The 21,270-nt window shown below is 40.4% G+C and overlaps 4 protein-coding genes across 8 annotated transcripts; 1 reads left to right on the top strand and 3 right to left on the bottom strand.

Annotated features, from left to right (window-relative positions):
- Window positions 1-200: 200 nt before the first annotated feature.
- Window positions 201-1,052, top strand: LOC147481431 (uncharacterized). The gene has a single exon (XM_086578933.1). The coding sequence runs from the start codon at window positions 201-203 to the stop codon at window positions 1,050-1,052; it is 852 nt and encodes a 283-aa protein (XP_086435059.1).
- A 1,325-nt stretch (window positions 1,053-2,377) lies between these two features.
- Window positions 2,378-3,992, bottom strand: LOC147481430 (uncharacterized). Its single transcript, XM_086575767.1, has 2 exons — window positions 3,177-3,992; window positions 2,378-3,104 (listed from the first exon to the last, which is right to left on the bottom strand). The coding sequence occupies exons 1-2, from the start codon at window positions 3,600-3,602 to the stop codon at window positions 2,529-2,531; spliced, it is 1,002 nt and encodes a 333-aa protein (XP_086431893.1). The 5' UTR covers window positions 3,603-3,992; the 3' UTR covers window positions 2,378-2,528.
- Window positions 3,993-11,637: 7,645 nt separating this feature from the next.
- On the bottom strand, window positions 11,638-16,363 carry LOC147481429 (F-box protein At1g30790-like). Its single transcript, XM_086577135.1, has 2 exons — window positions 15,182-16,363; window positions 11,638-11,960 (listed from the first exon to the last, which is right to left on the bottom strand). The coding sequence occupies exons 1-2, from the start codon at window positions 16,303-16,305 to the stop codon at window positions 11,867-11,869; spliced, it is 1,218 nt and encodes a 405-aa protein (XP_086433261.1). The 5' UTR covers window positions 16,306-16,363; the 3' UTR covers window positions 11,638-11,866.
- Window positions 16,364-16,669: 306 nt separating this feature from the next.
- On the bottom strand, window positions 16,670-19,772 carry LOC147481428 (transcription factor bHLH123-like). 5 transcript variants are annotated; one of them, XM_086578665.1, is made up of 10 exons: window positions 19,535-19,772; window positions 19,164-19,272; window positions 19,042-19,090; window positions 18,794-18,915; window positions 18,542-18,630; window positions 18,062-18,214; window positions 17,571-17,645; window positions 17,409-17,474; window positions 17,264-17,308; window positions 16,670-17,126 (listed from the first exon to the last, which is right to left on the bottom strand). In XM_086578665.1, exons 2-10 carry the CDS (start codon window positions 19,210-19,212, stop codon window positions 16,989-16,991), a joined length of 786 nt encoding a protein of 261 aa, XP_086434791.1. In that variant the 5' UTR covers window positions 19,213-19,272; window positions 19,535-19,772; the 3' UTR covers window positions 16,670-16,988. The 5 variants fall into 5 exon arrangements, with proteins under 5 accessions (XP_086434791.1, XP_086434793.1, XP_086434792.1 ...); XM_086578667.1 differs by having other exon boundaries at window positions 19,042-19,087; XM_086578666.1 differs by lacking the exon at window positions 19,535-19,772 and adding an exon at window positions 19,371-19,520.
- Between the last annotated feature and the right edge of the window lie 1,498 nt (window positions 19,773-21,270).

Raw genomic sequence — 21,270 nt, 5'->3', positions numbered from 1 at the left:
TTTCAAAGCCCACTCGGTGATCGTGGTCCGCGAACTTGCCGCAGCGGGCTCGAGGCGAGAAATCGGGGAGAATGTTGAAATGGGCGATGATCTTTGAGTGCATATGAGATCAATACCAGGTTAGGGGCAGCGAGAGAAAGCTTCGGGCCACGGCTGAGTTCTTGGTGGAGTTCCCATGAAGGACCCTACTTGGGGAGGAGATGGTTTTGGAAAGTGAGGGAGAAAAAGAGCGAGATAGCTCGGATCCATGGGACGAAGGTAACGGTTGGAGAGTGTTTACCGACGGGTCAGCGACGGATGCAGGCAGCGGAATTGGCGTAGTATTGGTCACGCCAGACAACAACAGGCTAGAGCTGACGATGAAATTAGGGTTCGCGGCATCCAATAACGAGGCAGAGTATGAGGCGGTAATTGCGGGCATGGGAATGGCAGAAGGCTTGGGGGTGAAGGAACTTACTGTGTACTCCGACTCCAATTTAGTCGTGTGCCAGGCGAATGGTGGGTTCGCGGCACGATGTCCCAGGATGGCAAGATATTTGGGGGTCCTCCGGGGTCGGGCGGCGAAGTTCACAGCGATTCGGTTTGTACATTTGAACCGTGGGGAGAACCGTCACGCTGATGCTCTGGCATATGTGGCCGCAGCCATGCCAGGGTCCGAAGAAAGGTCTATAGAGGTGAGAAGACTGGACAGACCGAGCACCGAGGAATCATCGGGAATAATGAATACCACAGAGAGCGCCGAAGGATGGATGTTGCCTATCAAGCAGTTCTTGACAGGAGGGGAGAATATTGGTCCCAGGGAGAGACGAAGGTTGGAACAGACCGCTCGGAGATACACATTAGTGGGAGGAGAGTTATACAGGAGGAATTTCAAGGGACCTTTGTTGAAATGCTTGGGGCCGGGACTGGCTCGAGAGGCGCTAAGGGAGCTACATGAAGGGGATTGTGGGAGCCATTTTTCGGTGGGGCGGAACAACAATGCACGGTTCTTACGACCGGGGTTACCGGCCTCACATGAAGAGAGACGCTGTGGAATTCTCCAAAAAATGTGAGAAGTGTCAGAGATTTTCCCAGTTGATATGGGCCCCAGCAGAGCCGCTGCACAGTGTGTCTAGCCCATGGCCATTCGCGATGTGGGCCCTTGACATAGTGGGGCCGCTGCCCATGGCCCGCGGTAAAAGGAGGTTCTTATTGGTCGCGACTGACTATTTTACCAAGTGGATTGAAGCCGTGCACCGTTCTGATGGGTGAAAGAGGTGCAAGTGATCAAGTTCTTGTGGGAAAATATCATTTGCCCTATTCTATCATCGCGGATAATGGAACCCAGTTCACGGGTTCAAAGGTGAGGTGTTTTCTGCAAGCATATCACATCAAACAGGGATTCTCGGCCCCATACAACCCCGAGGGAAACGGACAGGCGGAGTCCTCTAACAAAACCATACTTAGCAATCTCAAGAGGAAGCTGGAGGGCAAGAAGGGATCCTGGGCCGATGAACTAAATCGGGTGCTTTGGGCCTATCGGACAACCCCACGAACATCCACCGGTGAAACCCCTTTTGCATTGGCATATGGAGTAGAGGTCGTGATACCAACAGAGATGGTGGCGGCGACCACTAGGACCGCGGCTGTCGAGGATGGGTCAAACTGGGGCATTCTGGCTAGAGACATGAACCTAGCAGAGGAAAAGAGAGACACAAGCGCATCAAATTGGAGGAATATCACCGCCGCCTGCAAAGCGATATGACAAGAAGCCGAGAGTGAGGAGATTTGAGGTGGGAGACAAGGTGTTTGGCGAAGTGACTCCCGGCACCAAAAAGCAAGCGAGGAAAGTTGGGGCGGCGTGGGAGGGGCCTACGTGGTGGTGGAGGGGGGGGAACCGGCACCTACAAGTTACAAACCTTGGAGGAACGGTGGATAGGCGTGGAATGTAAGGTTCTTTGAAAATATTTCACGAGTAAATGTAATGAGAGAAACTGAAAACTGCATGAGCTATTTGTACATATATAAAACCGTAGCACTTTTGAGGTGAATATTATTGTTTGAGTTTTCATTGCCCCTCAGAGTGAAGGGAAGGGGGGGGGATGAGCCCCCCAAGGACGAGAGGTCCAAACCTTAGGGGGGCAAAAAGGAGTTGCCGCGACTAAGATGAGGTCTCTCAAGGCGGGGTGAGAGGAGTTGCCCCGGACCCATGGGAGATAGGGGCAAACGGGAGCGAAGAGGCTTCCGCGCGCCGCGGGCAGAGAGCCTGCCGGAAATAGAGAGAGTAGCGGAGTCCCGATCTAGACGTGGGGCAGGCAAATCAAACATTCCCAACCGACGTTGGTGAATACACTAATAGATGCCAGTCATTGATGGATCAAATACACGAGTAAGAGGGTTGACAGAAACAATCAGATATAAAAATAAAAGGGGGCAAACATAATATGAACATCCCAACTGGTGGGGGTGAAAATACAGTAAAAAGTAGCATAAAGAGTATGACAAAGGAGCATCAAAAGAAGCCTAGCCAGGGCGTAAACAAGCTATTTTCAAGACACAGTGCTTTCGAGGATCACCGAAGCGGCGGCTTCTTCTATAACTACATCCGCAGCCATGTCTATAGCCTCGGCGACCAGATCAGTGGCCTCTCTCCCTTCAGAAATAGACTCCTGCATGGGCACAGTGATTTCAGATATTGGAGCAGCGGCAGAAGCTTCAAGAAGGAGGCGGCCTTCTTTGGTAAGCCGATCAATTTCCTCCTTGATCTTCTTAGCCACCCTCTTCTCGGCTTGGGCCCGATAGATGTCCCGGAGCTCGCTCATGTCGGCCTCATGCTGCGTTTGGAGTGCCGCAACAGCTTCTTGGTGCTTCTGAGAAAGGGAGTCCAGAGCGGCAGCATGCTTCTCTTGAAGGGTCTCGCGCTGGTTGCTCAGGCGGTCATTGACCTTGTCCATATAAGCCAAGTGGGCGGCCTCTGCGGTCCTGAGCTCATCTTGGGCCTTGAGCTTGTTTAGGTCCGCGGCCGCACTCTTCTCTTCGAGATGGGCCACCTCCTTATCAAGTTCATCAATCCGCGCCCTGGCACCAAACAGGCCGCGGATCATGAAGGAGATATCCAGACTCATCTGAAGAAGGGAGCAAAAGTTAGAATATTCAGAGAGAGAGAAGAAAGATATCAAATGCAAAGAGAAGGGTACCTTCTCCCAGCCTGAGTAGAAGGAAGTCCGGTGAGACTCAAAGGAACCACCTTCGGCGTATGCCATGTCTTCGGGGAGGTGAGACCCATAGAACAGGGAAGAAGCCACTGCCGGGTTTTTCAAAGCAGAGTCCTTGATATTTAGAGTGCGGTTCCGGAGCTTGAAGGCAGGGCAAAAGGGAGGAATGGGTTCATCGGCCTCCTTGTCAGTTCGGGGCGCCACCTCCTTCCCAGGCCGCTGTCCCACTGGAGGAGGCGCGGTAGGTTGGGACGCGGCCTTAGATGGGGGGCCTTCTCCAGGAACGGAGGGCCGTGGACGTTTGGAGGCTGGGGAAGGAGAAGAATGAGCAGCGGTGGATGCTGGGGCAATGGCAACAACATCCTCATCTGAGTCACTGTCGAAGAGTTTACGTTTGTTAGCGCCCATATTTGAAGGGGGAGAAGTGGTGGAGGGGGAATGAGATGTGGAGTATTGGTCTTCCCAAGTTTCTAGGGAGCGGTATGGAGTAGGGGCTGCGGAGTGATGAGTGGTATGGCGAACAGGTTGAGGGCGGAGTGGGGAGTTGGCGTACGGCGTTTTTTCTTGGGAGGGGGAGTGACACGGGGCTTTCTTTCTTTAGGGGGAGGAGGACGGAAAAATGGGGCGCTATATTTTCCTATGGATGCCAGTTCAGGATCGGATAGTAGGGGAGTAGCGGTGGCAGGGTCAATCCCAAATATCATGGCGAAAGCCGCGCCCGGATCCGCGAATCCTCACGGAAGGTCGTGGAAAAGATGTTGTCGTAGGGCCGCGACTTTGAGTCGGGTCGCCAACCTGAAATAAATAAACGACAAGTCAGATGAGAAACCAAAAGATCTACTTCAATGGGGGTAGATATAGAACGGGACTCACCACTGGGGAGGAAAGCCAGGTGATTGAGATTCAATTCAGGTGGAAGATCCGCGGAGAGGAAATTTCCTGAGATATAAAGAGGGTAGTGGTGCCACAATTTGTCTGAGGAGGTGATGCGGAGGATAAAGTGTTGTTTTCTAGGGCGGAGGCAAAAGGAGTGATAGCCCACACTGACTTCCTTGGTGCTCTTCTTGAGGTAGAAATGAGCGGCCATGTCGCGAACCGTTATCCTGGGTACTTCTGAGCGGTTGTAGTGGTTCGCGGCATACATGACCCTCCAGAAATTGCCGATACCTTGGCAGGGTGGGATGTTGAAGTGATTACACACCTCGACATCAAGACGGGTGAGGGGCAATCGAAGGCCGGCGACAATCTGTCCTACCGTGGCCACAAGACACCCTGGCTTGTGGGGAACCAAGTGTGGGAAATAAGTTAAGTCAGGCACGTGCTCTAGGGTGACGTCAGCGGGTATCCCGTAAGCCGCTTTAACGGCCTCAAGATTAGGTCTACGGCTACGTGGTGGTGGCGGCGGAAGGGCAAAAGCTTGCCCGGAGGTAGATGGGGCCTCGGTCTAGTCAGGGAGGGAGGCAAGGCTACGGTGTAGGGAGGAGGAGGAGGTGGCGGATCTAGAAACAGACATCGGGGACAGGGTGGAAGACGCATAGCCACAACAAGGCAGAAAAGGAAGTGGAGATGAACAGTTCCAAATACAAAGGAGAAATGCGAAATATAGCAATTAAAGGGAACTAGAGAGAAAAGGAGACCAACCTGAAGAAAAGAGAGAGCAACCGGAGCAAGAATGTCAGCCAAGGAACCCAGAGAAGACGACCGAGCGAGCGACCGGAGCTACAAGACAGAAGAAAGGTGGAGGAAGAGGGAGTGGGGGAACTGAAAGGCAAAGGAAAGGCGAGTGAGAGAGAGAAAAGAAATCGAGCGGGCTTTTTATAAGAGGTGGGGGAAAAAGGGTAACTGCAGGGGTGCTGAAATCGAGGAGACACCGAAAAGAGCCAGCCAGCAAAAGACACGTGGAGGCACAAGAAACGAGGGGGCAGAAGTGAAAATTGCATGGACACTCGTGAACCCAGCTGTGAGGGGAAGAGGGAAGACCACGGTCGGAAGGAGGAAGGTTGCGGACTCTCGACTCCCCGATTGAGATATCATCGCGGACTCGAGAGGGGGCATCTGTAGTGGCATGATGCCATCCCATAATATCACGGGGAAAAGGGGCCGGACTTAACATAACACGCAAGGCCGCGCAGCACCTGATCATGATGACAGCACGTGGTCGCGGTACGGAAACCCTACACTTGGAGGGGAGGGGACCGCGAGATAGAGGGACAGGTGGAGGGTTGAGATGAGAGATGGAGGGGATATAAAAGAGAAGAGATGGGAGAGAGAATGAAAGGAGAAGGAGGGCGGAAGAGGAGAGGAAAAAAGAGAGGGGTGATACTGCCTAGAGGGAGAGTGAGTGAAGAGTGTTTGCAGATATCATTTGAGTTATAACAATTTACTTTTGAGATATAATAAAATATAGATTTGAAGAAATAAAATTAAGTACTAAGAAATAAATACATGCAACGTTGTCTTGTGCAGAGATTCAAGGCTTTTACACCTCTGCACGAGTTTTCAGTTCTTTTAGTATGTGCTCCCCATTACGTACGACAAACATGCATCACGAATACTCACTCCATCACAAAACATGCATTCGACATATACTTCTACACATCGATAAAGGAGACATTACATTTAGGATTAGGAAAGCCCTCTACTCCAAATGGACATTCAAGAATAGCCTCCAAATGAGCAAGGTCGAAAAAGATGAGTCTCTAAACTCTAAACCACTTTCAGCCTTAGGAATCTTCTCCCACTTGCACAAATAAACAGAAGCATCTTCTCCATGATGGTTTCACAAAAAATTCCTACAAGTTATATTAGTAATGCACAAAGGAATAAAAATGCAGATAACAGCAGCTGGAAATCTCACACTTGCTAGATTTTCATCTCTAGAGGACATTAAGATGGCGGCATTTGCATTGAACCCTTGAACCCTGACAGTGCCCCAGGTCCCGATAGATTTAATGTACACTTTTATTAAACTTGCTGGAGCATTGTAGGATCCGATCTTGTTAAGGTGGTGAATTACTTCTTCACAAGTTAAGATCGAGCCAGAATTCCGTCTAGCTTCAATGCTAGTTTTTCTGGTGCTCATTCCAAAGGAGAGAGATGCTTCTTCTCTCAGGAGGTACAAACCTATTTGCCTGTCTAATTTTGCCAATAAAGTTATTACTAAAGTTCTTGTAGCAAGACTAGCCCCTATTGCCTCAAGAGTCATTTCTAAAGAACAATATGGCTTCATTGCCAATAAAAACTCTCATGAAGCTATAGGCCTAGCATCATAACTTATTAAAGAGCTTAAGACTAAAAGATATGACGTTCGACACTCTTGACTGGAGATTCTTATGGTCTGTGCTGAAGCAATTTGGCTTCAATATATAGTTCTTGAATTAATTGGATTCAAAGGGCACTTCCAAACAACTCAGTCTCTATTATGCTCAATAGAAAACGGGCCGTAGGACAAAATTGCGTTTTAATTTCGCTTCTAGTTTGGTTTCGCAAATAATTATGCCTGACAAACCGGTTGCAAAAACGGTATTACCCTTTTTTGCTTTTGAACCCAAATCTTTTGAACGGTATTGTCTTTCTCTTTTGAACCCCTTCTGTTTTAAACCCAATTCTTTTGAAACAGTTACAAACTCTTTTATTTCTTCTTCAGCGAATGAAAGCTCATAAGCCACCATTGTTAGTATTGTAGATTCTTATTACAATCGTACCTCATCTCACCATCTACCTTTGTTAATTTAAGAAATTTGAAAGCCCTAATTTCTAACAATTTGAGAATGAGAAGTTCGGATCAACATAGTGATGAAGAGTTGGGAAGAAATAAAAATGCATACAATGAAAAAGATGAATTACCATTAAAGGTAAAACCCTAGCTTTTGTGATTTATCTTATTTACATTTTTATTGTATGTAAATATGTATGTAATTGGCATGTTGTTATTCAATTTTTACTTTTATTTACAACTAATTTGAGCAACGAATTTACATGCATAAAGTTGGTTGCATGTTCTAACACACATGCATAAATTTATTTGCATGTGTGTTGTATTTGCGTAAAATTAGCGAATGAAGTATCACGAATTTTTTAGGGTTATTACATTAAAAAAATTTATTAATTTTTGAGAAGTTTTCAATCATTTGTATCGTATTATTGTTTGTTGGTGTAGACATATCGTCAGAGGAAGTTGAAACCCAAAGTTTCTAGAGAACAAAATGAAGAAGACATAGATCCGAGCCTACGATGTTGCTATAATAGTAGAAAAACAACTCACTGTACAGAGTTGAACTGTGCTCCGAATGATGATTATTGGCATGCACATAGTATTTTGAATAATGATGACACGTCAAGATAAGTTATGAATTATGAAACTGATTATGAGCATGAAGAAGAAGACCATGATGGTGAAGAAAGTGATGACAATCAACAACAAAATAACTGCAATAATGCCTGAGCACCAAAACTAATATGTTTGTTGGACACATGCAGTGCATATCATACATGCATAGTGGTGTTTGCATGTTTGTTGGACACATGCATAATGGTGTGTGCATGTATGGTAGTAGTGCTTACATGTTTGTTACACACATGCATAATAGTGTGTGCATGTGTGGTATACACATGCATAGTAGTGTTTGCATGTGTGTTATACACATATATACGTACACATGCATAATGATGTTTGCATGTGTATTATACACATGCATAATGGTGTGTGCATGTTGATATTCACATGCAGTGCATATCATACATGCATAATGGTGTTTGCATATATATCAGAGAAGGTCATAATTGGTATTAATAAAAAATAATTTGCTGACGTCAGCCCAAAAATATCGTTATAGCGAAATTATTAATGATAGATGCTGATGTCAGCCTGTTTTTGTCCTAAAACCATAATTATTAGTCAACCCTGCCTAAAACCGAAATTATTAGTCAATTTATGTGTTTGGGCATAAATCTTTGTATGCTCAATAGAGGTCCAAGAGGTTTCTTTATAGCTGAGAAGCTGGGAGAGGTTTGAGACAAGGCGACCCTCTCTCACCTTTACTTTTCGCTTTTGTTGGGGATTGTCTTAGTAAATGTATTGAAACTATGGTCATAAAAAAAATGCATAAAACAAATGATCATACAATCTAGCTACTCTAGTCCTACTCATCTTATGTTTCCAGATGATATATTTATTTTTCGTAATGCTAACAAAAGATACATCACGAATGTCGTGAGTGTATTGGATAGATATAAAGTTGTTGCAAGCAAGGATCAAAATATCGAATTCGGTGAATATATCGATGTACCCAAAAACCGATATATATCCAATATATCCAATTTTTTTGTGACCAGTCAAAATTTTGTTTTGCATGTCGATATATCGGAAATATTGTCTATTATATCGGAAATATCGACAATATATCAGTCAAAGTCAACAATATTTGGTCAAAGTCAACAATATCTGTCAAAGTCAACAATTTATATTGGATATATCGTATATATCGGTCGATATATATCGTCATATTGGAAATTTTGATATATATCGGAAAAAAAGGATTCAATATTCGGTGGATATATATCAGATATATTGATGTCGGTGTACCATAAAAATGATATATATCAGCGATATATCGGATATATCGGCGATATTTTGTTCCTTGGTTGCAGGTCAATATATCAATAAGGACAAGTGCAAGATCTTTCTTAGCCCTATGACTAAAGAAAGGAGGAATACAATACAAGAACTCTTTGGAATCACAATTGGTGTACTTCCAGAAACTTATCTTGGAGTCTCTTTGATAACAGGAAGAGTCACAAGGGCCACATTAGCACCCATGGTGGACAAAATCAAACTTAAAGCTTCCAGCTAGGATGACAACTTGTTATCACTTCAAGGGAGAGTTCTACTTGCAAAACATGTGCTGAATAGTATGCCACTTCACAACATGGCTATCTATAAATGGCCTGCCTCAGTCATAAAGGAATGTGAGCATATTATACGAAACTTTGTATAGTCAGGCAATCCTTCTTGCAAGAAGGTAGTCACTACGTCATGGAGGAGAACATGCAGGCCTAAAGATGAGGGAGGAATTGGCATTCGCTGACTGAATGACATCAACCTTTCTATGCTAAGAAGAGCTGGGCTATGTTAAAAAAGAATAACAATTCATCAACATTTATGCAATGTAAATATAAGAAAAGAAGTGGAACTTGGGTTACACGCATGACTTCAATTGTATGGCGCATTAAATGGGCCATGAAGGTACATTGAGTTGGGTAATTGGAAATGGGAGAAGCATTAACATTTGGAGGGACAATTGGATTGGTACTATAGTTATCATGGAGTTTTTGCCAATGGAAACAAGCTTTTGGCAAGAGTATAGTGCCACTTTGAGTGCCTGCATTGAGTATATAGATGGAACTTTCTCCCATCCCACTGATATCTTGGATATACTTGGAATTGAGATCTCACAACTTGCAACAACCCAATGAAGAAAGTGAGGATGAGTTAGTTTGGATGCACACACCAACTCGGAAACATCTCAGTTGCTTCAGCTCACAAGGAAATAAGAAGTAAAGGAGATAAGCCTTACTGGGCTGCAGGCAAGTTTTCTTTGGGAATCAAATCCAAGAACCACGACAATTGGATGGATATTGTCGGGTGCAGTTAATACTAATGATAGGATGCAAAGCATGAAATTCAAAATGGCCTCAAGATGTATAACATGTAAGGAAAGCACGAATGAAGATGCAGTCACACACTTTCTATGAGTGTGGCTTTGCTAGGCAGTGTTGGAATTATGCTACAAACACATTTGCGAAGCAATAGATTCCAAGTAGTCACACTAAGCTTGTAGAGGTTGGGGCTAACCTTGATCCGCAAGTTATGGCTCTTGGGGGAGCAGTATCTATCTCGTGTCTAGTGCGTGGCTATTTGGAGAAATAGGAACAAGATGATTTATGAAGAGAGGAAACCTAACTTCCCATATGTTTGTCAAGAAATTCGAAAAGGCATCAATTTTGCAGGAAAAGAAAAAAAATGAAGAACCTACTTCAAAGTCAGCACCCATCAATTCTTTTGACTTTAGAGTTTATTGGCTTCTACCACCCATTGGAGTGTCAAATGTTAGTGCAGTTGGAACCACAAGAAGGTAGTCTTGGCGTTACAGAATGGGGATTTGTCTCACGGTGTTGGAGCTGGAGGAATGGGTGTGGATACAACCCATAATGCTAACTACCAAGCTATTCTTGAGGGAGTTGCACAAGCCACCAGTATAGGTTGGAAGAATATATGGGTTGAATCCAATCAAAAGTGGCAATTAATGCTTTTCAGTTGGATAAAGTCCACTAGAGAATCAAAAGTGCATGACACAAAACAAAGAGTAAAGTGGAATGCTTGAACATCACTCATACTTAGAAGGAGATTAATTTATCAGCGGAGACAAGTGCTCGACAAGGATGCATATTGGCAACAGGGACTAAAACTTGGTGGCATGACAAACCACTCTCCCTAACGCGAATTGAAGACGCATCAGCCACCTACTACAGACAAGTTTAGTAGTTTTTAAGTGTCGTAGCTCCTGGAAATCCATTCCAAGGACCTAAAATATAAACGGTTTAGTCTTCATTTTTATTTTCCTTTTTGTTTCTACCTCTTTGTACATTTTTCCAGTTATAATCAAAATTACCAATTAATTAGCAAAAACATTAAACCATATTCAGAACGAAGGCTAATGAAAAATGGATCAGATATCATGTTAAACCTTTGCTTGCTGATGTACCTCAACTTATGAGTGATTTAGCTGGAACTCCTAGAAGAGTTTCGGCCATAATGTCGATTACGAGATGTTGGATGGTCGTAGTTTTTTCTCTTCTTGTCTTTTTCTTCACGGTGACCATACATTAGCACTATATATGGTATAGCATACTGACTGAAACGTCAGAAACTGATTGGATATATAATATATTTACCTAGGCGGCTAATGATGATAACCATATTAGCTATCTAGGCTCATATGCTTACATATTACTTTGTGAATACTGTGGAAACGCAGGAGAACCTTGTCACGTTTGAACTTTGAAGTTTGATGCAAGCTGGCCAAATAGACAGGAGTGCTCAGCTAACAAATGAATGGGAAAGATGCAAGAAAGCCTAAGAGATGCAACATGAGAATTCTAACTTAATACATGGGGACAAGAATGCATTTATCAATTCAGAGGAGGAAATGCAGATGAAGCTAAAAGCTTGTGGCAGCTGAAGAAGCGGCAATTCTGGCTAGGATAATGGAGTTACAAAAGTATGCAATGAAGGAGATAACAGAGTGCTGTACATTCAGTCTCTAACCTTTCCGAGCCAGCTAGTATATAGTATATATAGATGCTTTTATTTTAGGTAGTCTTGAACTCTCTCCTAATTTTACCTTTAACTGGATACCTAGATGTTTTAATGGGGGAAGGCTCATGAAAATGAAAATAAAAATAAAAATAAAAATAAAAATATCGTAACAATAAATAATAAATAACCACAAAGAGGAAGGCCCAATACCAGCATACTTTTAAGGGACCATCACCAACACGGGTCTCTTCTTTATCTCTTATAAAAGCACTACAATTGAACATAGCTTTGATCCGATTTACTATGCAGCAAACTGCAATCCAGCCTCTTTATTGTCACCGACTCACTACACACCTTAAATTTGGAGCCAAAATTGCGCCTTAAACCTTTTATAAAGGTAGCTTTCTACAAGCTCCGATAAATCTTGCTGCTGTAGCTCCTCTACGTGACTTCATATAAGAGGACAAAGATTCAGGTTCCAATATACAAAACAACAAAATTATCCTTTTTTTTTCCCAATGAGCAAAATCTGTATTTAAGTACAAGAAGTTGGTAAAGGGTGTGATGTACAATACTGTGTTCCTAGTTCTTGTGCTAAAACTAAAAGAACTTCTACAACACCATCCAACTCTGATATAAACTTTATCTTGATTATTCTTGAATATTCCCATCTAGTAATCTAATTAGGCTTTCCTAGATAAAAAAAAGAAAGATACCCACAAACTCGACAACCATGAATTGTATTCTACTTTTTCTGTTTTTTTTTTAATCTGTACGTGAAGTATGTGTCAGAAGCACACGCATAGGCGTTTGCATGTGCTGCACTAGGCTTATATAAGAACCAAAATTTAAAAGTTTCAAGCTCAAATCAATTACGATAGGCTTTCCTCGAGACGACATTACTTACTTTAATTTATTGAGAACTCTAATCAAAAGTCATTGTCTAACCTAGAACAAAATGTATTGAAGATGTAAATAAACATTGCATAGAATTGGGCTGAAGACAGAAACCAATTGTCAGTTCATATTGTACAAAATATGTCTTCATAGAATAATTGGAAACACAACCCAATTTTTTCTCCTAATACAGATTTCTGTAAACATCAACTATTCTGAATGCAGACCAAGTTTACAAAACAGTTCTACAGTAGAAATGAAAACACTGAGTCAAATATTAAATTTTAAAAAAATAACTAAAATAATATTTTATAATTGATCACCAACTGTAGTCTGCTTATCCAAATGTGGAAAAACCCAGAGCACAAAATATATCAAACAATTTGTTTATAGAGTGTGAAATGTATGTCCTAGAAGACAGATGCTCCTCAAGCTGGCTTTTTAAAAATCTGTTTACATGACTACAAATTTATGAACGCAGAACCTTTTGCATGACAGTAAAGCAATGAAGTTATGAATTTATAGTGAAAACTCAATATCATAAACATAAAGTTTATATATTAGCCCCTCGTGCCCCCGCCCAAACACCCCTACAGTCACACACAAACAAAAGAATGACAAAAAATTTGAGAATAGAAACTGAATTTTGTTGTCAATTTTACATGCCTGGCAATTTACAGGCTCTTTGGGAGACTACACGATAATTCTGTGATCTAAGACTATAGCTAGTTTAGTTGTTGAATAAAAGTAGTCTCTTGAATAAAAGTTCTACAAATTCCCAAAATGGGACCTCCATACTTCCATGAGAGACTTCTAACTCCATATCAGGATTGGGAGCAGATATAGCACATTAATTGTCCTTGGTAACCCTGCACAAAAGTTAAACTAAAATTTTCTGGCTATCAATGAACTTTAGTAGGGCTGTAGTTCTCTTGTTATCGGACCCTGCTACCGAAATTTCTTCCAAAAATGTTGAATGTACAATCATAACTTTTGTGCCAATTTAAAAATGCAGAAATTTGAGTTTTCCAATTTCTTTGGTTAAGAGAACCTCCAAGACAGAAAAACCAATTAAGCCTTTGGTTTTAATCATCTCTAATATGGATTCCATGGAACTCACATGGAAACTGTTTCCTTTCTTGGAAGGGATCCAAAAGACATATTCCCTCTGCTCCCATTGGGGGGGGAGGGGGGAGGAATCCAACGCTAGAAATATAAGCGGCCAATAACATAGGTGATCAACTGATCATTCTTTTAGGCTAAGTCCAATGGTGCGCCATCCCACATCCCAGCAAATATGATGCAAATTATAATCCCATGGTTCGTCAAAACACTAACCCACCAACGCTATTGCTATTTTTTTTAGCTATTTATACCATCAGTTTTAGCGAGATGGCGTATGTTCTGCACACCAAAAGGAATAGCAGGTAGAAGAAATCCACCCACACCCCAGTAGGAGTGGCGGACATAATTTGAAAAAACATTTCCCACACGCCACTCACAATAGTGGCTTGGAAATGTGTCCCTACAGAATTGACCAAATTCATTTTCAAGAATTTAGTTTTTCTAAATACCTTTCTATCCATAGTCTTTTACATTTTGGTTTAGGTGGTAGAGAGAGAGAGTTGAAGAAAGGGGCAAAATGGGGAGGGAAAATCAAAACCATTTGACACACACCTATATCAATGGCGGCTACAAATTTGCTTTGGATTTTTTCACTAGTGGTGGCATCCACCAATTTCCTTTGATTTTTCTTATTTGGGCCTAGGTACGCTATCCCGCTAATTCTATGCATTGTGCTATTCTGCTATGGTGTGATGGCGCACCAAACCATTGGACTTAGCCTTAAAGCGTATGGTTCTATTAATACTTAATAGGAATCTAGGGGCTTTCATAATATCTCGACAGATTGGTTGTTTACTCTTGTTGCCTGTACAGGTCATTAAATCTCATGTTTTGGTTTGAGCAAATTATAGTAATGGCTCTCCCTAGTAGAATTCTTCTCTAAGAAGATCTTCTAAATTAACCTTGGAATAACTACCTCCTCCTTCCTCGTTGAGAAGATATTTTCCCCTTTGCATAGGTGTTGCTAATTTTGGAGCCCTCAGCCTGAAATGTCTGCATGAACTTGTATAAAAGTGTTGCCTCAACAATTGCCTTGATACTTGGGTCCTAAGCGTTAAAGTTGTTGTGAGAAGCGAGTGTGCATCATAACTAAGGGCAAAAAGACAAGACATAAGCTTTCATAGATGTCTCTTGTCTTAGTTTTGGACAGCAAATAGGGAAAACTATATGCTTGTCCTTCTTCCCTTCTAGACCAGATTTTTCTTTCTGCTGCTTTGAGTTCACCAAAAAAAAAATTACCTTTTGTTTTTCTTTCCCTCTCGTTCGTTTGTGTATAATTTGTAAGTAATAAATCTACTATACTATTTTTTTAAAATAAGATAAAGGATACCTTACAGTACCTTTAAATGTCCTTACTCCTAAGTATCCATAATCAACAGTTCATTACCGACCTCTAACTTATTTGTTTACCATATAAAAAAAAAGATTTGTAATACAACTAATTAAGAAAAAAATTCATAAGTGATACTTGTTAACCAAAGCAATAATTAAAGATACATTTCCAGAAAGCACAAGCAATGTGAGAAGAAATCTGTACTCGTCAAATTATTATGTGGAACACCGACGAAGGTAGGTAATTGCTAGTGTTCATATGTAATTATTTGAAAACAGAAAGAAGAGTTGTACCAGTAGTAATTACATCACTGACCTTGTACACTGAGCTTTTGGAAAGACAATGCTACTCATATGAGATCCCCAGAAGTAGATTCGCTCAGCATTTCCCAACTTGGTCCACATTTGTAGTTTGGCATTGTAAGCCCACAACGTTTTCCTCTTACGGAACACAATCACATCACCATTTTCAAAACTGCAAATGGGCATACACTCAATGATCTTACTGCGCACAGAAATGGTCTGCTGCTTCACCCACTCTCCTTTGCAAAAGTCCTTCAAAACCCATACATCAAGGTCCTCTGGCGCTGTATATTTAAGAAAAGACAAATAATTCCCCATTCCAATAAATCCTCCCTTTGACAAACTAATCTTCGGAAGAGGTGTTTGATGAAACTTGTCATCACTAAGATCCAAACAAAGAACCATATGACGAGGATACTCAACCCAATAAACAACCCCATTAACCGAAATGGGCCTATACCCAAAACATTTTGTCATATCAACATCAGGGGCATCAATTGACTTCCATTGTAATTTATCACAACCATTTACTATAAGTACTTCACACGCAAGATCCCATTTCGAATCTCCTTCCTCTCCTCCAAGTAATCGCGCAACCTTATATTCATTCCTAGACGGAATATAATCAATGGCATAACTCTCTCTCCCAGGTCTCTCACTACATAAAGGAAGCTCCAAATTCTCACGTGTAGTCAGATTAATAATATAAAATTTCAAGCTCCATAACCCATCCAATTGCAATAGTACTAAACCATCACAAGTAGCAACAATTCCACCTTTGAGAATAGTATCAATATTATATTCATAAATATTACCACCTTTCATATTAATAAAACGTACATCGTCCCCGGGACTTATTTGTACAATTACACCATACTCAGAATTAAGGCTGTGTTGTTTAATAAAATAAGGGTCACGAATTATGTTATTCCATTGCTTGCAGACGTACCTTATTTGATTCAATTCTTTTGCTCGTAATCTTGTAAGGATTTTAATCATGACGTCATCGCTTAGATGTGGGGTTATGGGTTTCTTGATTTTCATGTCTTCTTGTTTTTCTTGGTCTTCGTCGGTTGATTTGGCCATTGAGAAATTGTAAAGTCTTCTTCGTTTCTTTCCCAATTTGAGACGTTTCATTCCATTTTGAGGAGAGGCCTAAATGCCTAATATAATATAGATGGTTTCACGGAATTTTATGTGGATTTGGGTTTATAACTAATCTTCATTATTCAACCAAGTCAACTATCGAAGTTGGTGGTTAATAAGCCCAAATTAATCTTGGGTCTCACTAATAAGGCCCATTTTGTCACAGTACCATCGAATTAGTATTTACAACATAGAGGAGAGTTCCTTGTTCAAGGTATCTACTAATACCAGGAGAGAGGAGAGTCTTGTGTGCCAAATAAGTATTATTGAGTATGAAATCATTATTATTTTCCGAGTAAGGAGTTTTAACCCAATGCAATGTATGCAAAAGCATTTCCGGACAAGCATTATATTCCCCATAAACATATTATATGAATAAGAATAATCAGATTATGTATGTATAAAGAATTTCTAAGTACACCAAGTTTGGAAATGAAACACTGGAAACTCTTCTCTCTGATGCTGTAAGCCGAAATAACTAAGAAATAGTTGGTTAACAAACGGCCACTTGTATATTACACAATCTCTGTATATCCTCTTTTCCTCTAATAAAAGAAAGGGTATATGGTAACTGGTATAATTGTAGTAACTTGGCAAATCATTTGTTTTAAGTTAATTGTGAAACTGGTGCAGATTGGAGAAGCTATCTTTGTAAATGGTGCCACCTTGGGGAATCAGTATCTTCGAGGTTCTATAGTTCTCCTTGATGCACAATATTCGACTTGGTCTTCCTTATTTAGATTCTGAGTAGACGATACTGGAACTAGACATAGCCCTCGGCTGCGAAGATCCATGATACTTCCTCCCACGCCCTGGAGAAGATAGTAACAGTCAGAGGAAACATCTTCTAATGACCCTAGGTACACTGTCAAGTGCTACGTAGTAGGCATCCAACAATAATTCAAGGGGAAAGATATTCAAATACAGAGGCATGTTGAAGAGTGCTCACCTGTGAATGAAGAGTTCTGCCGGCGAAGTAAGGAGCACTCAATACCTGAAAAAGATTAAGAGATCAGTATTATGAAAATATGAACAGCCCTAATCATAAAACTTAATAGTTAGGACTTCAATTAGTTCAATATAAAAATATTTACCTCTATCTGGTCTTGAAGATACTTAATGTAAGTGCAGGCCTCTTGAAGTACTGAAGCTGTATCCGTCTGCAAGCTCATAATGAAGCCATGCTTAATTCATGATAATGATTGTAATTACAATCCAATAAACTTATACTTAAAACGAACTTGCAATTTACTTACTTTGCCAAAAGGAGAAACTAACTTCTGAAGAACTGTGATTTTGTCTGATATCTTTTGGCTTCTTTTCATTGTTGCCTGCAGCAGTTGGAATTACTTTTATTAACCTTGCCTCAATAGCAACACATAGTCCAAAAACATAATAATCTGATTCTATTTCAAACCAAGAACTGTAGTGGAGTAAGTAACTATTGATCGAGCAACAGTTTGCCTCAGCACACTGTGTTGTATAGCTCTCCAGCTACTTGCATATATGGTTTAATTTCAAGATATACTGCTGATGCAGCTACGAAATTAGTCCTCAATATCATCATTCATGGCCAACTGACGATTATTTAGGCCAAATGATCGTAAAGCTTGATCGATCACCTCGTAAAGGATTTATATACTGGAAATGGAAGCTAGAATGCTTCAGGTTTAATATGATTTTGGCCAAGTGTAATGTCATATATATCTAAATTATCTCACATCTTCCAAATGTTCAGGTTACCTACTTTCTTTTTTTGAGCTTCTGATGGCCGTTCTTCCGTATATGAAGGGCGCAGGTCTTCCATGCAAATGGCTTTATTTTTCTTGGATTCTTCTACAAGAGTTTTTTGCTCCAGTGATTCACAATTCATCTTACGCTTTCTGACATTTTCTGTATCCTGAAAGCCACGATTTCATGAACAAGGTATGTCAATCACACTGAGTATGTCCGGTTCGACAAGCCTACTCAATTTATTTTTGTACTTGCATACCGTCCAAATTTACTCAAACCACAAAATTCATGTAGGAAACTTAAGCCCCTAAGCATCAGGGACTAGAGAAAATGTTATTAAAATATACTAAAGATTCGCATTGAATTATATAATTATGATGAAGCGGGGCTTAGGATCACTCCAGTTACAGGTGAGCTCCATGTAGAATATTACTCGATGGAAACAGAAAATCAATTTGGATTGTTCACCGGCCCAAGGGAATATATTACTTACAGCTGCTTGTGTCCCTGAAATTGATGATCTTGTCGTAAAGCAGAGCTGAGAAGTTTTGTCCGACGTGGAGGGTGCAGTAGTTAACCAACCTGCTCCAAAACAAACTTAATTAATAATAAAAAAGAAGCCAAGGCAAATTGAATTACAAATGAATTCTTAAACAGATTCCATTATTCAAGACTTATCCAGGTTTTGGGTATTAATATTAATGTAAAAAACAATTATAAAGTAGAGGACTGTCCAATGAACGACCTGGGAGCTGAATAGAGTTATACGACTGAGGAATCTCCATAGCCGACAATGGAGCAAAACTACCTAGATGTTGATCATTGAACACTTGAGAGTCTTGGAAGAAACTACTCCCGCATACATTACTGTCGAAGAAAACAAAATGTCCATCACAATCAATGTGCATCGAGATGACTAGCATGAAGAAACATGCATAATTAATTTTCATGTCATCTTGGAATAAACAGATTGGAGGGAAAAACAGTACATACAGAGATAAGTCTGAGATTGGCAGTGGCATTTGAATTTCATTGGTTCCTGCTTGTTTAATAAAAAAACCAAGTCTCAATCAAAATGTAAATGGATAGAAAGACCTAATAACGGTTTAGCTTACCAAAGCCGCAGAGCTGTGAAGTTAACGATGGATAAACAGCGTTTCTCATTCTTGAAATTGTGAGGACGTCAACGAGAAAATTCAATTCAGATAAAAACCACACGCTTCTCTGAATGATATGAAAAGAATAGAATCAGTTTGTATACTACAGATATATGTGAATACTCAAAAAAAATTGTAAGAAAGTAGTCCTACAGAATAACATACATAGTTCGATCAAGGAAGTTGAAAATGGGATTATACTTGGAATGAAGAAAAATGCAGTTGAACGAATAAAAAGATCGACGTCTTAGCTGAATGCATATGCTTACAAGATTATTCAAAAAGAACGCAAGAACAAAAGAATACACTAAATGAGAAAAATGGAGGACCTCTTCTTTCTCCTGCAGGAAGTGTGATGCCGATCTCTTCTAAATTCTTGCTTCTAGAGGGGAATATAAAGGCATCAATCGAAAAATGAAATTTCCACTTGTAGAGAAGTATTAAGAAACGAAGTTCCTAGTAAGGTCTTAAAAGGAATGAGTAGTTGAGTAATGCAACGGCACTTTGTTTTTTGGAGAAAATATTATGATCACAATTCACAACTCACAATTCATTAAAGGAAGTAGAGAAAAGGAACGTCGATGTACTTGAAAATCATAAGTTTTAACCTTAAATAGGTGTATAGGGGTGGAATTGTGGAAACATATTTGTTTGTCATCGCTATCACTGCCTTTTTTGAGGATTAGCTTAGTTTTGACTCTCAACATTAATTATAGTTTACCATTCGCTCTAATATATTCCTGTCAATAATTTTACACATTTTAGATTTTTCTTTTCTCCCTTTTGTCTTCCATGTCTGGTTTTATTGCTTGTCCATGCATATGTTCTCTGAGAGTTTGGAAACGAATGAGTTGACCTCTTAAAATTTTAGAACTATTTTCTGTCGTCACATGAGAATCAAAATGCAAAATTCGAAGACTGCCACCTTCATGCCTCAACTAAAATGATATGCGACACATATTTTCGGTCACTAAAAAATTTGTTGTCCAGGATATAGATGATTTCAATTTCATGGGTAAATGGTCAAATGATGTGGTTTAATCATCAAGTATATCAAGCAAGCTCTATATTTTTCTTTTTTATTTTCCTGTTTTCCGGCATAACTTAAAGATTTACTTGCTTCAATGTAAAATGCCAAGTGGCCGCACCAAGATTCTTAAAACTTCAAATCACAAGTCTAACTTAGAGCTAATCAAATGAGGGGATTCATACTGAGTTTCTAAAATTAGATGAGTTAGTAGTTGATTCATTTAAGAGATATATTTTAAAAGGTTGACTAAATTGTGACTAAAAGGTTAAATGGTTCTTAGCAATTGTCTTCATTACAATGGTCTTCCATTTATATTTTAAAGGAAAATGTGTATGTAAAATAATTAAAACTCGTGAACGACTTACATTTGTGATACTATCCAATTTCGTACAGTTCTATATAGATCACCATTTTTTTAGATCAACATATAGCGTATTGATAAATTACATGATTCTTCATTCGCAGAACTTGTAATTCAGACTCCAATCTTCTCACAGCATATATACAATAATGTGTCATATTGCCATTAAGATGAAGAGATTGGGTTGACTAATAAGATATTCCAGTGTCAACCAGTTTGTCACATAGGTCTTGGATTCGTCGAGAAATATGTTGGAGTTATCCCTCACATGAGGTAGAATAAGAGAATCCGGTATTGTTTGTGTGAAGAGGTTTGAGCGAGCGGACGCTCAGAAATGGTCTTGCCCAAGGCTCCTTTGGAGAGAAAAAGAAGATAATTTTTTTTTCAGCCCTCTTACGAAACAAGTCTACTGGACTTTTATGAGAAAAATCGAAGAGGGCACGCGCTCGAATTGGTCTTGCTGAGAGCGTGCACGCGCTGATGCTTAAACTTGTCAATTTCTATTTTTCTACAATAACCACGAAATTGCAGTTTACTATAAAAACAGAAATAAGGTTTTGGAAAACCTAAGTCTTGCATAGAAACCCAATTTTGAGAGCAATCGAAATTGAGGGAAAACCCTTACAAAGAGAAAAGTTTGTAAGGAGATAGGAGTGATCTAGTAAGGTGGAGAG

The sequence above is a fragment of the Coptis chinensis genome, chromosome 8, assembly GCF_015680905.1.
Source record: "Coptis chinensis isolate HL-2020 chromosome 8, ASM1568090v1, whole genome shotgun sequence".
Taxonomy (NCBI): domain Eukaryota; kingdom Viridiplantae; phylum Streptophyta; class Magnoliopsida; order Ranunculales; family Ranunculaceae; genus Coptis; species Coptis chinensis.
This window is presented reverse-complemented; position numbering and strand designations above follow the sequence as displayed.